General features: G+C 31.1%; 1 protein-coding gene across 5 annotated transcripts in view; it reads left to right on the top strand.

Moving 5' to 3' along the window:
* The window catches only part of LOC139501721 (activated CDC42 kinase 1-like), a 52,020-nt gene that overhangs the window by 5,378 nt on the left and 28,170 nt on the right, over positions 1-18,472 (top strand). For 3 of the 5 annotated variants that reach the window (XM_071290864.1, XM_071290866.1, XM_071290867.1), the window contains exon 2: positions 12,358-12,483. In XM_071290864.1, the coding sequence (XP_071146965.1) occupies positions 12,358-12,483 (126 nt within the window). Of the gene's footprint in view, positions 1-8,264; positions 8,543-12,357; positions 12,484-13,043; positions 17,558-18,472 lie in introns of those variants that run through there. The other 2 variants (XM_071290865.1, XM_071290868.1) reach the window with 2 other exon arrangements.

Genomic DNA, 18,472 nt, shown 5'->3' with positions numbered 1-18,472 from the left:
TTTTTGGGGTAAAAAAAAAAATTAAAATTTTTTTTTTTATTATTTTTGTCCTCAAATTTATCTATTTTTTATTTTTAACATTATATTTATTTTTTTGACATTTTATTTTTGTTTTATTTCGGCAATTTTTTTTAATTTATCCCGGGGTGAACAAGGGTGAGGTGTTATTTAAATTTACATCCAGGGTAATTAACCAATCAGATTGCAGGATATTTGCTGCATAAGCAATAATAAAAGTTATCTACGTTTATATCTGTAGATATGGATATTTTAACACCCTGAATTATCATAGTACACCCTGGGGTATCAGTCTATATCTGGCGATTTTTAGAGAAGTTCGTCCACAAAGTTTAATGTGATTTTTTTTAATATATCTTTTATTGGATTTTAAAAAATTGACATATTTCTAACGGGGTGTAGGGTACACTGAACCGGGGATAAAAAAAAATGACAGATACTCATGAATTTCTCATGGAAATCTATTTCTGTCATATAAGAACTGAATTGGAGTTTCTCTTGTACATGTATGTCAGCATTATGAAACTGATATTTGATATTGTACTTCCATAAAGAAATAGAGAACCATCTAGGTCATTTAATGAACATTAAATATACATTCTTAGTGCTCCAGGGTTTGCAAAAATGGTTTGTGTAGGTAATTATGTGCATGCGTATAGTTTTCTTGACTTCAAGGGGTATTAGGGTGAATGGTTGCTCTGGATTCCCCACTCAATTGATTGATTTAAAACTCATGGGATCGTTTCTATGTTTGTCTACCACTGAGGGTTATTGCAATTGTTGTTTCATAATTTTAAATCATTTGCATCATTTAAATTAAAATAAATGTAGTCTACATCGCAACACCCCATACAGCGAAAGGGAGTCTTCCATATTATCGTTTCGAGTTGTCTCCCTTCTGGAAGTAACTTCCGTAAATTCTGAAAACAAAACAGGTCGAGAAAAAATACCTTGTTCTGTCGATAAACGTTGTGTTATATTAAATACGATCGCAATTTTAACCGAGTAATGTGTACGGAAAGGAGTCATGACCACTGACCCAAAGGAAATTAAATATTTTTAAAAGAGTTGGGATTGTGACAGCTGTGGAAAGTAAACTTGGAATTGATAGTACAAAAATAAAACACAATGAGTATAATTGTTCATACACTTGTATCCAGGATTGGCTATTTTGTAACTTCAGATTACGTAAATTACATTTTACATGATTGTGCAGTTGAATTAGTTTTGAAAATAATATTAAAAAAAAAAATGTATCCAGCTACCGGTACATGTATACATGTGTCCATGAAAACAATGGCAATCGTATCCCTCAGAGAAATCTTCTCTTTGATTGTTTTTGCCACAGCTACATGTACATGCACATGTACATTTTTTTTATGTATACCTCATCATGCTCATAGTTTTCCCAAAAAATATATATATATATATAAAAAATTGCAGAAATTTTTTGAATTTTTTGTCATGTGAACATGCATGGTGACAGACTTTGTACATTTCACAAATTACTAGAACACACCCGTATATCGCGGGTCCGTGACTGAATTAAAGTATATAACTATGCGCAAGCCTTATTTTAGTATTAGTATTGTCATCTGATAAAGTCATGCTGATTATAAGATACACAGTTTTCTCTGCTTTCAAATCTTTCTGTTTGAACCCGTCGAACTGGAACTTATCAATTATTGATAATATTAATTATTTGGAAAACAAAAGGTCCTGGAATGGAGTATTTTTTAATCAACAGCATTGTCCTATATTAGTTATAAATATTGAATTCTTTGATTCGCTGTTTTACGTCATGCCCGCTAACAAATTGAAAACTGTACCTATACGCCTTATTTTAGTCCAGATTTTTAGTATTCGTATTGTTATCTTAGAAAGTCTAACTAATTAAAATACTACAATAGGTAACAATTTGACAATTAAGTAGTGTCAACCCTGTGATTATGACCCGTGTAATACTATATAGCATATTAATCCTGAATACACCGTTTGGTGGTGCGCCTGTCAGATGCGGAACGTACAGATAAGGTAATCGGTAACAGGTGAATATACTATTGGTATCGGTATCGGACTCGACCCGGAACTTCTTAATTATTGGCAATATTAATTACGTGGAAAACAAAAGGGCCTGGAGTGGTGTAATTTTTTAATCTGCACCTTTGTACTATATTAGTTATATATAAAGTTGAATTCTTTGATTCGTCGTTTTTACGTGATGACGGCTGACAAATTGGACCTCGTAATTTTAGTATTATAGATGTGTATCACTGGACCACAGCTACATGTATACATGTACAATTTCATCCAGTTTCACCAATAATTGACAGTATATATATACATGATGTACATTTCATCTGAAAATGTAAAATTTGAAAGATGTTTTTAACATGACCCATTGATAAATTTAATGTTAAGATATGTATCATTACTAAAGTACAGGAAGTCCCCAGGGACATTAAGATATGTTTTTACAATAATTGCCATCCATAAATATGTCATATTTATACATCTCAAGGAGAAATGTTCAGGTTTGTTTATCTTTTAAATATTTATTAAATAATTTTAGATAAACAAATAGATACATTTGTACATTACATGCTGTACATTTCTATAGACCATTGTACTGTAGAAATAAATGTTAATTTGTCACCTTTCTTCTTTTATAACAATTATCATAAATGTACATGTATATCATGTACATTTGTCAGGTTTATATATATATGCATGTACAATGTAGGGGGAGGGATGAATGCTCACAGTCATGTTTGTATATGTATGTAGGGGGAGGGATGAATGATCACAGTCATGTTTGTATATATGCATGTACAATGTAGGGGGAGGTATGAATGCTCACAGTCATGTTTGTATATATATGCATGTACAATGTAGGGGGAGGTATGAATGCTCACAGTCATGTTTGTATATATATGCATGTACAATGTAGGGGGAGGTATGAATGCTCACAGTCATGTTTGTATATATATGCATGTACAATGTAGGGGGAGGTATGAATGCTCACAGTCATGTTTGTATATATACATGTACAATGTAGGGGGAGGAATGCATGCTCACAGTCATGTATGTATATATGCATGTACAATGTAGGGGGAGGTATGAATGCTCACAGTCATGTTTGTATATATATGCATGTACAATGTAGGGGGAGGTATGAATGCTCACAGTCATGTTTGTATATATACATGTACAATGTAGGGGGAGGAATGCATGCTCACAGTCATGTATGTATATATGGATGTACAATGTAGGGGGAGTTATGAATGCTCACAGTCATGTATGTATATATGCATGTACAATAATTAATGTAGGGGGAGGTATGAATGCTCACAGTCATGTATAACCCAGCCAAATTCTTTATGTATCATCCCAAATCATGTCAGTCTGTAGTTAGTTAGTGTTTGTTGTTGGTTATTGTCAATCATATTTGTTTTGCCTAAATTGTTTGTTATAATTAAATTAGCGAAATGAACAGGCCATTAGCATAAGTTCATGTAGTTTTCTCTGTTGCCTTTCCCCCCTACATGCCCTAGGCTTGATGTTAACTGCCTGTTTTAAGGGAACTGGTTGGGCCTTTGACTATGTTCATACATGTATCATAAACTAAAAATAACTAAAAGAAACTAAAAAGTTTGTTTCTAATTTCTGCGTTTGAAGTAAAATATATACGTACATACACGATAAATCAAAACAAAAAAAAAGACTTAAAAGAAATTGATTTAATTTCTTTTTTAATAAAAACGAGAAATTCTATTTGATTCACAAAATTGTGGGGAAAAAATATATTTTCCCATAATTATGTAGTTCATGAATGTAATCTGATTTTGTTTACATCATGGAAGTATCAGAAGTCTGTCTGCTATTTGTAATGATGTAATATGCAGCATGCATAGATGCACTTTTCAGATCATCAGCCTCTGCTTAAAGTGATGAAATGTAATTTAGATCTTGTAATTTGTGTGTTATGTGACATGCATACACTTCAGTAGTGTCATTGGAATATTTTACGGGTTTTCACTTTCAAGATTTCAAACAACTGGGCTTAGTCATGTTAGTGGGTAAATTCATGAGTCAAACTGTTACCTTTCAAGCCAACAATCATGATAATGTTTTTTTCTACAGTACTTTTGTGTGGCAACATTATATTTTGCTTGGGGCTTTAGGCATCAAACCGTAACCTCCTCATCAATATTGTGACCTTTCTACAATTTATCGTGGGATAATTATTTTTCGCATGGGGCCTTGATCATGTTGATGGGTCAAACCATAACCTCTACACCGGTATTGTTCCTTTCTAATTTACATGATTATCATGATTATGAAATAAGTATATTTTAAAACTTGCACAACCACATATGCAGGGGCGGATTTAGGCGGGGGCGTGGCGGGCGTGCGCCCCCCCTAAAATTTGCAAAGCATGGATGACTTCAACATATTTAATTATCAGAAGAGACCATTCAATCTTTTTTACCATTCAAAGTATATAAAACAGTCAGTTTAACAGAATCAACGTGATTACTAATCAAATGACCTACGCTTTATTAAAGTTCTATAAATAACTTCAAAGGAAGGTGTCAAACGCGGAGCTGCGTTTGATGACAAATATAATAGGTTTTTAGCAGTTAAAGTAAAAACATGTTACATTGTATTTGCGGTTTTTATAATAAAGGAGTAGGTTCCGTAAGACCCCGTTTTGGCCCCAAAATAAAGCAATTTTAGAAAATTATGAAAATGTAACTAATCTTTAAGCTATATTTTGGAAATTAAAATGCTTCTGCTACATAAATATGAGCTGTTTTTGCCACATACAATGCACAAATATCGCGTTCTAGCATCATTAAGTCATGATAAATTACTGAAATCTTCAAAATTTTAGCATTTTGGTTAATTTTTAGACGGTTTTCGTCTAAAATGAAAGTGGCCGCATTCGTTTTCATTCATAATATTGAAATGTAAGTTGTATTTAATGATAATACAAAACATATATAAAGGTTGAGGATGAACACGGATGCGGCCACTTTCATTTGTGACAAAAACCGTCTGAAAAGTGACGTTTTTTTGGCATATTTGATAGATTTTTCATATTTAAGCTTGAATCGGAGCGTTTTTAATGAATAAATCAGTTAAAATCTTTCACATAAACTAATCGAATCAATTGAAATAGACACTTAAGTGTTTAAAAAGTGTCCAAAAACTTTCGTTAGATGGACCTGAAATGCGAGGCCAAAATCGGCCCTTACCGGACCTACTCCTTTGTTTGATAATCGAAGTTCCAAAACATCCCTTACTCACTTTCACAATTTCATCATGACACGGTCAAGAATACAGTGAGATTCTTTTATAATATCCGTAATGAAAGATAGAAATACTGTTTCAAGCGAAAGGTTAGTTTATTAATTTGTTTCTCTGTGTCTTAGTATATTATTTATTTCTCACTTGCAACCTAAATATTTAGCCGAATTCTGTACCGTATTACTGTATGCTTGGGATCCCAAGAAAATAAATATAACTGCGTAAATGCATCTCATTCTGATTTTAGTTGTTTGTGGCGAACACAGTGAAGTCTGGCACGACCTCCGAAAATCAAAAATGTAAAAAACAGATAGTATGAAAGGACAATTAAAAATCGCTGATAAAAGTAAAAATTTTCGTTTGAAAAATATATTGGTCAGGTGAGCAATTGTGATCTGTCTCGTCTCACTTTCCGTCCGTCTATCTGTAGATTGTTGTCAGGTGTGGATTAAGGCAGTTTCAGCTTGAAACTTTAATTTCTCGCTAATTTTACCACACAATAGTTCGAGTTATCTACATTTCACCCCTTTAGAAGAATATTTCAATAGTTTAACCTAAAGAAACCTAAAAAAAATCTCGCTCCGCTCGGCGAAACTAAAACTTTGCGCCCCCCCTAACTGGAAATCCTGGATCCGCCCCTGATATGGGTCAGGTAGGGTTCACCTGAACTTGACCTCTACCATGGACATGATGGATCAGTGATTAAGGTCCAGTCTGTATCTCAGATACTATAAGCAGTAGGTCTACTGTATTTTGAATAAAAGATGTACATTATTGTACTTGCTGAATGGCAGGTTTCATTTGACTTTGACCTCATTTTTATGGTTCATTGCATACACAAATGTACATGTAGGTCAGTGCTGAAGATTTTGTGGTTTGATTTGTTTCTCTTGTACTATACATGTATTTGGTGTATGGAATTATTGTCAGGAGTACATGTACCTGTCTGTCTGGTATAGTTCATTTGAGTGTGACTACTCTTAAATTAATCATGATAAAGTTTAATTTATGTGATACTTGCATTAAATACCTTCAGTTTAGAGACTTTCAAAATTAATTCAATCATAAGGAAGGCAGGCAGGACATTTCAGTCGTGTGCACTTTTGTTTTTATTGCAAATAAAACAATGATTCATACATATTCTTACTTTTGTTTATAATTTTGTCCAAATGAAACCAACACAATTCTTTTTACGTATGCAGAAACGTAACACTATATCAGCCCTTTAATCAGTGCATACTATAAGATGAAAATAAATATTTAGATTTCCCGATAGTGGAAGACTTTCATGTGAGAAATTTATCATTCAAAATACCAATCAACAAGGTTTATAATTTTTCATTTTCTGATAACTTTATTCCCTATCAAATCTTACCTGGCTATGAGGCAAATTGGAATTGAAATGTTTTGCTGAAATTGACGAGGTGCGAAATTTATTTGGATCAAGAACCTGAAATCTCGGTCATATTATTTGTAGTTTGATCGTAGCTAAGATCTGTAGTAAGATTAAAAGTGCAATAGTTGAAATTACCTAAATGTCTGAGGAATAATAAGAGTTCTTTTAGTAAATTATAGGTACTTGTTGACTAGATTGCCCTCTGCCTTTTGGAAAAAAAATCAAATGCTACTCAACATGTACTCAACACTGTCTTTTCTCTCAAAAAAGCATGCAGCTCTATTAATGTCATTGACCGCAAATAGCTTTCATTGAAACATTGATATTTATTGAATGTGTATTGTTTAAAACAGAACTTAGCATGAAAGTTATATATAGAGAGAAAAGAAATAAAAAAGGGGGAGGGCATTTTTAGTCATGTATATCAATGAATAAGTACCAGCCAGACATGCGGTAATTAAAATATGTACATGTAATTGTAATTCACCGTAATTACATGAATTAATTACAATTTCTCAAGTAATTGAATGTAATGTGTAATTTATCTTTTTTTCAATTACAAGTAATTGAAGTAATAAATTACATAACTGAAATTGTGTGAAAAATCATCACATTCACCTTGTTTTGTTAGCCATCACAATTACAAAAATGTATAGCTAAAATGTTCAAATAAATATTATAAACCTCTTTTCAGACAGACACAATCAATAATAGGAAATACGGTCATCCTTAAGTTAAAGGTTAGTCTACTCACTCAGGTATCTGTCACCTGTCCTTTGTCTTTTAAAGATAAAGCATGTAAATGCATCATTTAAACTTATATACATGTACTAAAGGAAAAGTGAATTTTCCCCCAAAAAAGTCCAATATTTTCTAACCAGTATGGCATAATTAAAACAAATATATTGAAACAATAATTATAAAAAGAAGATGTGGTATGATTGCAAATGAGACAACTTACTCCACAAGAGACCAAATAACAGACTTAGAAATTAACAGCTATAGCAGGTCACCAATATGGCCTTTAACAATGAGCAAAGCCCTTACCATGAAATCAGCTATAAAAGGCACGTCCGAAATGAGAAATGTAAAACTATTCAAACAGCCATATTAATGTACAGAAAAGTCTTTTTACAAGAGGGTCCTAACCAATAGATAGCTTATTTAAAACTATCTTAACCTTACCCTATAACCCTTACTGTGACTTAACCCTAACCTTGTTACCTAATTTTAATAAAATTGAGAATGGAAATGGGGAATGTATATTAAACCTTAAAGTACTAAGGAACCCCTATTTTAAGAGAAGGCCACATTATTTGGTGGGAGTAAGCTCTTTCTATACCATGATTACATTTGTGTAGAATTTTGAATAAAAACTACTTTTAGTCTTGATTTATTTTGTTGTTTGACAATCTTCAGCATGTTTTGGAGTAAGACTGTCATGTTACAAATAAATAGCTATTTCCTTATATTTCTATGGGGATTTCCGTCCTTGTCTGAAATAGTTTACATCTATATTTACATATGTATGCATTTGACAGGAAATGACCATATATAAACAATTATCAGTTACAATGTCCTTATCACAGATTAATTTATGTAACTCCAGCTAATAAGTCATCTTTTGTTTTCTTTAGTGATAAAATGGCGACTTAATTTGTTTAACATGGATAAAATACGATAATCGTAGATAAAAAAGAGACCTTTATTGATGTTTATGTAATAAATATGTTTTGAAAAAAAGGATAAAGAGTTTACAATGAAAGGAACGAAGGGTAAATCGAAAGAAAAGAAATCTGTTTCAGTTTCTGGACGGTGAGTTTTTTCATGTCTTTTCGAAAAACATTGATACAACATATACGAGCTCTGGCAATAGCGTTCAATGGCAGATTTAAAGTTTTTGAAAGAGATGTAACTCCTTAAATGTATTTTAACAGTCAAACATTTTAGACAGATTTTATGCTGAAAATTGATACATTTCCAAATCAAAGGCCATCTACAAACATGTACAAAAACCTCTAAGAGTTCTTCAAAGTGGTCTTAAATAAGAAACAGAATAGGCCAAAATATAACTAAAGGGGTCCAAATGGAAATCATGTCATGCATCATGACTCTTATATATTACTATGATTTGGTTACCTTCTTCAGTGCTGGATTCAAGTTTGGGGTGGTGGTGTAGATGGCCTGTTGCAAGGCTAAATTTATGCACCTTTTAACACTTATTTTCTGTGGTCTTTTAATTTCCCATTATATCAATATAAGTCCAGTCAATCTAGCATAAATTTGACCCTAACCTTAAAGTAATTGTAACAGAAGATATATACAATATACAGATTTAAGCAATACCAAATTGTCACATTATTTTTTCAAAATAGTGACAAAGCCACAAATTTGCAATTTCTTTAATGAAAACTGCACAATTTTTTTTTAAATATACCCATAACACTTTGGGTTTTGTACATTTCATGAACAGAAGACTATATAATATAGTCAAATAGGAACTATTAACCCCATCAAAGTATCATACTTAACATAAATTTTAAGAAAATCAACCAAAAACTGACAAAAAAAGACTAATATTTTGCAGAGCTATCTCCCTTTCCAATGTTAATTTCCATAGGAAATTAAAAATGCTGATTTTGAGTTTTCCTCAAGATAGATTTTATGGAACTTTTTTCGTTGTATATTTAGGATTTAATGCTATAGATTAGAACTAAAACGTTTTCTGTTGCAATTAGTTTAAGGTAAAAATTTAGTTTGACTTGACTTTATCTACCCCCTTTTGTCATGATTGTCAGTCCTTACTTTTTTTTGAATATTTATAACTTGTTCTCGTCCTAAACATGCATGAGATATTTGCCACTGGACATTAAGAAAACAACAATCAACAAATCTATATATAGCATTTTTCAAAATGTTATGTTTGGTTTTTCAATATCCATCACCCACATACATTACATACATGTACATCTACTTTAATTGGACATGCATCTTAAAGTGGTATAAGAATTTCCAAGTTTGTTTTATAAGGATTTTTCTGGGAAAATCTTGTTAAATAATAAACTCAATATATTTAAATGCCATTCATCATGTTCATTGAAAAACAATAAAGGTTTATGTTAATGTCAACCATAGACCCTTAAATGAATTGTCTGTGTGTAAATAAATGAACATTGGGGTGTTATTATACATGTACTATTGATTAAAAAAACCCAAATTAGATAGATTGATAATGATAATTTTAGAAGATACTATTATTAGATCTAGATAGAAATGGTTTTCTTAGTATACTATATACATGTATACATGGAGGTTTTTTAAACACTTGATGCATATTCTTGGTAATGCAAAATATAGATGTGGCATTGTACCTCTAAGAATAGAAACTGGTCATTGTTGCTGAGAATATATATATAGTGGTGTCACAAAATATGTAAATTGTACATGTAACTGTCTTTTGAATTAAAAAGAAAAGGAATTCCTGTTGTGCGTTTTTATAGTCTATCTTAACAATTTTTAAGTGGATGTAAAAACATGAGATAAGGCTTTAAAAATTATTTGTCTTGTCTCGTAGTTTTCTGTTCACTTCTATATTTTTAATTAGCAGAATTGAGACCTAAAAAAAATCAATGGAAAATGCCTTGAAATAAAGTGATTTCTACTAAGTTACTTGTAAACTTGTTAAAATTACAGTAGAAAAAAATTACCCTTTAAGTCATTCGTCTGATTAAAATCTAATTTTTATTTTAATCAAAATTATATACACATTAATACCTATGAACATGATGAATGTGAAATTTTTATATTATTTTTACCATCTTTTCAAAAGCATCATTTTTTTGCTAATAAAGTTTCTGTAAATGTTATCAAATAGATTAACGTGTCACATTGCAGATAATTATATTTGATTCATAAATTAGATTTAAAACAAATAATTTTTCCTTGATTTATATATCAGATTTATAATTCAGAAGTTTTTAGATATATTGCCAAAAATATAAATCTTATGCTTAAATATTAGCAGGTGTTAAAAGAGATTACAGGTTGGTAAAGTAATTAACAGATATTCTTTCTAATTAACCGCCCACTGAGAGATCAATTTAACAGTAAATACTACATATGTTATGTAATTTTCATATTTCTAGTGTCAAGGTCATTGATTATAAGTATGTCGATAACATATTTTGTGAAAGGTGCTTTAGAAATCTTAAAGAAAGCTTGCCAAGGATTCTTAATGATATATTTGGCAGAGTTGAAGAATTAGCTTGGCAGATTGAAATCTACATTTGATTGACAGTATGAATGAAATAGTAAATCTGAAATGAACAACTAATTTTTTGTTTTTGATGTATAACAAGTTATACTGTGAGAATTTAGTTGTACGAATTTCAGACAAATTATGTCATTATTTATATATATAAATTACAATCTAAATTTATAATGATGACAAATTCAGAAAGAAATTCTCAGAATAAAAATGAGGTTCCTGACTTCAATTGGGACAGGCAATTAGAAGTGCTGTTAAAATATTTTTTTGAGAACTCAACCCTCCCACTTTATTATCTCAATTAGTGGAAAACAAGAGGTTCTTAAATCTTAGAAAACTGGAATAAAATTAGAATCTATTGTACATTTTGTATTTTGACTGAAAAACTGAAAATTAGTATAAAATGATTGTTAAGTCTTTTAATTTTAAAGCTGTACGTTCAGTTCAAAATGATAGTTTTAGAAATAATTTCCAGCTGGATCAAATCATACTTTTACAAGGAATAATAATAATATAAATACTTTCATTGTTTGACCTTACAATTGTATTATGCATGTTATAGTTTCAACATTTTGTGATACTGACCATTTTATCCCTGATATAAGTCATGACAGTATGTTAAGTTTTGTATGAAGATTTTACGCTTATATTGCAATTAGGCAATTAAAAAGTACATCAACAAGCATTATTTTAATCATATTAGAACTGTCATGAATCATGTGAATGTATGTATGATATGAAAGTTGACAGATTATAGCATATGTGGGCTGAAATGAACTGAGGAAATGAAAGTAAAAAAAATACCAGTTGTGAAGTTTTATGTGGGTCAGCTGTTTTTCTATAGTTTGTGTACTCAAAACATTGACAAGAAGGAAATAGGGGTTAAGAAGACATATATGCTTTTATGATAAAAACAATCTTAATAGCACTTGAAATTGTTAAAATATTGAAGTATCTCCTGTTTTCACAAATTGTACATGTTTTTAAGTGGAAAGTCCAAAAGTTGATGAGAAAATAAGCATGATAAACTAATGTAAAACAGCAATATTCTTCATCGTTGTATTTGGAAATTATAAAAGAGAAGAGTTTTTTTTTTTTCAAGTGTTAGCATCTCAGATCAACAGACCTACTAGAAGAAAAGCATGAAAAGCAAAAGATGAAACTAATGAAAACATCATGCGTTCAAAACAATTTTCTGGATTCCCCTTCATCACTCACAGAACGCTCATACCAGAATAATTGAAAGCCTAGGATGTATTAGAACTGAAACAGTTGAAGAGCTTCTTCTGTGTCATCTAAAAATAATGCCTTGAAGGAAGACAACAGAAAAACTTCAAATAATAAATTGTCTTTTTTCTTTCAGTTTGAAGCAATCTGAAGATGACACCATGAACGAAGATGAAGGACAGGAATGGCTGTATGATTTATTGACAGAGGTCCAATTAAACCAGTTCTATACCAAACTAAGAGATGACTTACAAGTCACCAGGTAAAGTCACCTGGTCTACAGGTCACATGACCTTTGAGTTCAATATCGTAGCTGCTACGTAGTGCTACGTAGATTTTTGCCTAGCTGCTATCAATATATATAGAGTAGCTATAGGCTAGCTACTCATTCAGTGGACAAAAATCTACATAGCACTTTGTAGCCGCTACAATATTGAACGCAACCCAGTTAAACCACCTCTGTTCTAATCTTGGAGACGATCTATAGGTCACCTGGTAAAGTCACATGGTCTACTGGTCACATGACCTTTGAGTTTATGACTTTCTGACATAGGTCCAGTTAAACTACCTCTGTACCAATCTTGAAGATGATCTATTGAGCACCAGGTAAGGTCACATGACCTTTGAGTTTCTGACTTTCTGACTTTCTGACATAGGGCCAGTTCAACTACTTCTGTACCAATTTTAGAGATGACTATAGTATCAGGTCACCAGGTAAAATTACATTATCTCAAGGTTACATGCATGGCCCTTTAGCATGGAGATGACCTACAGGTCAGTATATGAATTGGACAATCTATAGATCAATGACCTTTATGACTTGAATAACAGAGGTCCAGTTGAACAGTTCTGTTCAACATGAACACATATACTTTCATGTAAACTTTATGTAAGAACACTCTTTTAATGTTCTAAGATGATTAGTTTAGAGACCCAGTAATTATAAAGGACAGTGCAATACTTCAATGACAAATTATCTAACAGATTGTTTCATCTTTGTTAACACTCAGTGTCAAATATTTCATGCATGTTCAGGACAATGGTCAAACGGAGAAAAGTTGCATGATTTTTCAGTTCGGAGTATAACATCGTTATGACCTTGATGAAAATATTTTAAACATTGAAGATGTATACATATGACCTTGAAATCTTAAGTGTGGAATTTTTTTTTTCTATTTGACCCTAAACACCCTAGCCTATAGCCATTTGTCATTTTTGACATGTGATCAAATGATAAAGATGTCAACATTATATATATATATATATATATATATATATTATATATATATGTTGTCCACATTTCTGTGAAAACGATTGTGGATGCTTTTCCATTTATGTTAAACTGTTATGTTAAAGTGCTTTTTTCCACACAACACTTCTTCATTTCATAATAAGGAGATGTGGTATCATTATTGCCAATGATCAAAGAGGTTATAAGCAATTATAGGCCACTGTAAAAAACCTGACATAAAGAATATGAAACAATTCAATTGAGGAAACTTGAACGGCCTAATCTATAACAGAACAATTAACAAAAACAATTATAACAGTCATGACCCAAAGACAACCACTGCACTGACTACCGACACAGGCACATGAAGAATATGAGGAGATGGGGGAGGAGGGGGAGAAACAGGTTTGTGAGCCGCCAAGCCTTGGCTGGAGGGCCTGTGGCTAAACCTGAAGACTGTCTAAATGCTATATGGGCTAAATTATAATGTTGAGTGAACTTTGAGGAGGTATAAGGTGTGTTTGACTCAGATATTGATGGACAAGAATCACCAGTTTTCTTGCTGAAGGTCAAACTTAATAAATAACAAATTCTTAGATCATGTACATGTATGATATACACCAGAAATGAAATAATTATATATAAGATGCTATTATTATTTAATTCAATGATGATATTTGACTTCTTTTTGCCAACGATTACAATCATCTCTGTATTCTAATGGACACAACCCAATAACTAATATGTTATCACATTTTCCATTACAGCTATGTAAAAAAAAACATGTATTCAGAAATTAATCAAATAAGATTATTTGTTGTATTTCTGACATATGATAATCATAGATATATGTCCATCAAATGCACAAAAAATAAGAATACCATATTCTTCAGCCAGATACTTTGATTAAATGATAATGATTCACAGTCATGACGGTATGTGCAGACTGTACAAGAAACTAATTACAAGTTTATCAAATTGAATAGCAGGGTTAATCACAGGTTTTTGGGAGGGGACTTCAGAAATACATGTACCCCAGAGCTGGGCAGAGTATTTACCATGTTTTTATGACAAAAAAAACCCATTTTGATCATGAGAAACATGAATTATTATGAGGGGGGGGGACATGCATCCTCTACCCCCACCCTTCTTTTTATCTGCCACTGAATGATGAATAGCACAACTACAGTTCTTAACTATATATATATCTGATATTACATTGTGATCAGTAAATGAAATTTTCATGATATTTTCAAACCTAGTGTAAGTTCTTTTTCTGTATCATATAATCCAAAATTAGACATAACATTTTTTTTTATTTCTGAATATTTTGTATATTTCATTTGTAGATAAAGAGAAGTTAACAGCATGTTTACACTTTCTTTTTACTTCCGAATATTTTAATTCAAACCAGAAATTAATATTATCATCAATCATAAAAAGCATTTATTAAAACATTAAAACATGCTCTGAACTTCTTTTTATATATTTTTTTCTCTAGTTAATGATATATGATTATAGCATTGAAGAAACCAATACATGATTTATTCAAGTGTAAAATGTCAATTTCATGATAAATGTATAATTATCGGGAGAAATCTTTCATAAAATCTTGTCATAGAAGTCGGGTTTACAATTACAGGTTTAAAGAGAGAATTTTAACCACTAAAGGTTCACATCTGTTTTGTCTATATATAAAGAATATAGTATCATATACATGCCCCCTGCATTTTGTGGTTTTAGATATCTCATTATGATTATTTGTAGTTTTAAATTGCAGTTTACATATTCAATGACAGTTAATCAAATCTTAACCGCAGGTAATTGATTCTGTATTGAAGTCAGGCACATTTAATGTAATCTTTGGTTTTCCCCCTCCATCCTCTAACTTAATGAACTTTTAATTAAGTTGAAAAGCATGCCGACCCCATTTTTAGACATCAGGTTGTGGTTAGATTACTATATATGATGCCATAATGCACTTGAAAAGTTAGTTCATCTAGATCTGTGTTACAGATGCTCTGCCTCAGGCCCTTTCACTTTTCAACTTTTCTTTCTTTAATAAAAAGATAAAGAAGACATTGTATTATTTCCAATGAGACAAACATCATGGCAATAATCCACCAGAGACCAAAAAAATGATGATGTCACTTTCGTGATCTTTCTAATTTTAATGCCAAATTAGAGTTATGACCAATTGCACGGTCAACTAAACATAGAAAATGATAGTGTTAGTAAGTGGAGCACTATGGACGTAATACTTGTTTTTAAAGATTGGACATGTTGGATTGGGCATTGGTTGTGCGTTATTTATACAAGTCAGCTTACATTATTTATAATGTCCCAATGACTACATCTTGGTACAGGGGTAAACAGTGGCGGATCCAGAACTTTTTTTAAGGGGGGCCCGCTGCCTGACCTAAAAGGGGGGGGGGCTCCAGTCAGGCTTCAGTGATGCCTTATATAATCAACCAAATTTTTCCCACAAAAAGGGGGGGGCTGGAGTCGCCACTTAGGTTTTCAGTTAATGCATGGTTTCACTGTGCTTTATAAAAGACCATGCTGAAAATTGGGAATCTGAATCCTTTTGAAACTTTAGGACAGAATTTCATTAAAGTTGCAATGTTTTTTTTACTGGACCTGAATTTATATATGCACCAGCTATTTTAATTTTAGATCTAAGTGTTTTTTTGGGATTTCCCATTCTTATTCATTTACTTAGTCACTTATGTTATTTAAAGACAGTACACATTGCATTTGGTCTCAAGTCTTCATTTTTCAAGGATATTTATTTTAATTTGATTAATTTGAAAATAAATTTAGTGTTTGCCAATGGACTAATAAAATATATATGTGCAACATTGGGGACATTGGAAAAAAAAAGAAGTAAAATCACAAAAATACTGAACTCCGAGGAGAATTCAAAATGGAAAATTTGTTATTCAAATGGCAAAATCAAAGGATAATTTAAAACACATCAAATGAATGGACAACAACTGTCATATTCCTGACTTGTTCCTTTATTTTTCAAAACCTCATGATGACCAAAGTTGTGTATTTTTTATTTTTCATTGACATATCTGCACTGTTGATCAATCTGCATCTGCGTCATATTATTACGATTATATGTTCATCTGTTCATGTCGTAATACATTGGTAAAAAGTTTGATCTGTTAAACGTTTTTATCTTGTACCTTTTCCTGTTACTTTAAATTATGATATTATTATCTATTAAATTATCAAGTGGTATATAATTGACTAGTTTATATGTATACAAAAAGTTGTTGAACTTTAAATGGTGTATTCAGAATAATTTACAATTAAGTAATTTTAAAATTGAATGTCATTGCATGAGGTGACAATTTCTGTGAGGGTATCAAAAAGGTATATATTGTCATTAACCAAGTACCCCCTTTTTGGCATCAAATGATGCTGAAAATTTTATAATTATTTATCAAATAGAATTTTTAAGCTGTGGTTATGGCATCAAATGGAGAAAAAAATAATTTTAAAGTTTATTTTGACTTAACATTTAATCAAATTTGTTTGAACTAAAAATTTAGGGTAAACTGTTGAGTGTGGTTCCCCCTTTACACCCTCTTTTATTTAACTTGATTTTGATTGAAGATGAAAGATTGCAAATTTGCTCTTTTTTGAAAACCTCAAAACAGATAAATAAAATAATTATGGTGAAACGAAATTAAATGTGATAGAGATAAAAATTAGAATATTTACAAAAAAGGAAAAAAAAAGAAAAAAAAACGAAAAAAAAGAAAAATATTGAATTTTTTGCATTTGACTTCCTGCACATATTCAAATTACAAATTATATAACAGATTACAATGAACAAAGCGACGTTGTAACGGTGAAGGATAGGTTTGTGTTTTGTATACATCTGGTATAGTATAATGTGGGTGTTTTGTCGTCCCAGATAAAATCTGTAAATGGCTATAAGTAGGATTAAATATATAGTAAAGATCTGTAGTTTAGATATATATATATAATTTGTACAACCGGGTGATTGCATGTCAGGAAATTTATAAGTGACATTGGTAAAATTAAGGAATAGAATATGTGTTAGCATGATAACTGAAGAGAAACCACAGTAAGTAATTATTTTGTTTATTTATTCATTTCATGTATTTGGAATACTTAAGTGTTGATTTGTTATTTTTTTTTGGGGGGGGGGGGGGGGGAGGGTACTGATTTGTATATATAGATATAACTGTACAGTGGCAATACAAAATAAATTTCTATAAGTGGATTTATGCAGTTATGCATAATTTGTCAAAACTAATTAAGAAATCACCTTTTCAGAGAAATACTATTTTGATATTTTTGTTTGCCTACCAATTTTGATAATGTAGATATAATAGTCATAGATGTGCAGTAGCAATACAATATAATTTTTAAATTTCTAGTATGCAGATTTCAAATCACCTTTTCAGGGAAATACAATTTTGTTATTTTTGAAGTGTTCTTATTTTCATGGATACTTATAATATAGTTATAGATTTATGATGCTTGCATATACGAAAGTTAAGTGTACACCAAAATGTAAATTTCTATTATTGGTTTTGCATGCATTATTTATCAAATCATAAGAATCAGCTTTTCTGATGTTTTCAGGGGAATAGAATTTTCCTCTATCATTGACAATTGGTTCCAACAAAAACAAAGGAATATGTAGTAGTTTTGAGATCAATTTCTTATGTTATATATCTATATACATTTATATGTATTTTTTTGAATGCTGTCAAGTAAATTATTGCACTTTGGACTTAGTCTAACGAACTGTACTGTACAATTCAATGTGTGCATTAAACATTGCAAATTTTCAACAACCAACAAGAGTGAAAAATGCTGTGCCATTTAACTGTAGTGGGAGATATTTAATAGCAGAGAATAATGTGATGTGAATTTCTGACGTATCTATGATCCTGTCACATTTTTCCTACTTTTAAATAAAACATGACACTAAATTTCCTAATTTTAAGGTAATTGATTTTTTTTGGTGGTT

Source organism: Mytilus edulis, chromosome 13 (genome assembly GCF_963676685.1).
Source record: "Mytilus edulis chromosome 13, xbMytEdul2.2, whole genome shotgun sequence".
Taxonomy (NCBI): Eukaryota; Metazoa; Mollusca; class Bivalvia; order Mytilida; family Mytilidae; genus Mytilus; species Mytilus edulis.
This window is presented reverse-complemented; position numbering and strand designations above follow the sequence as displayed.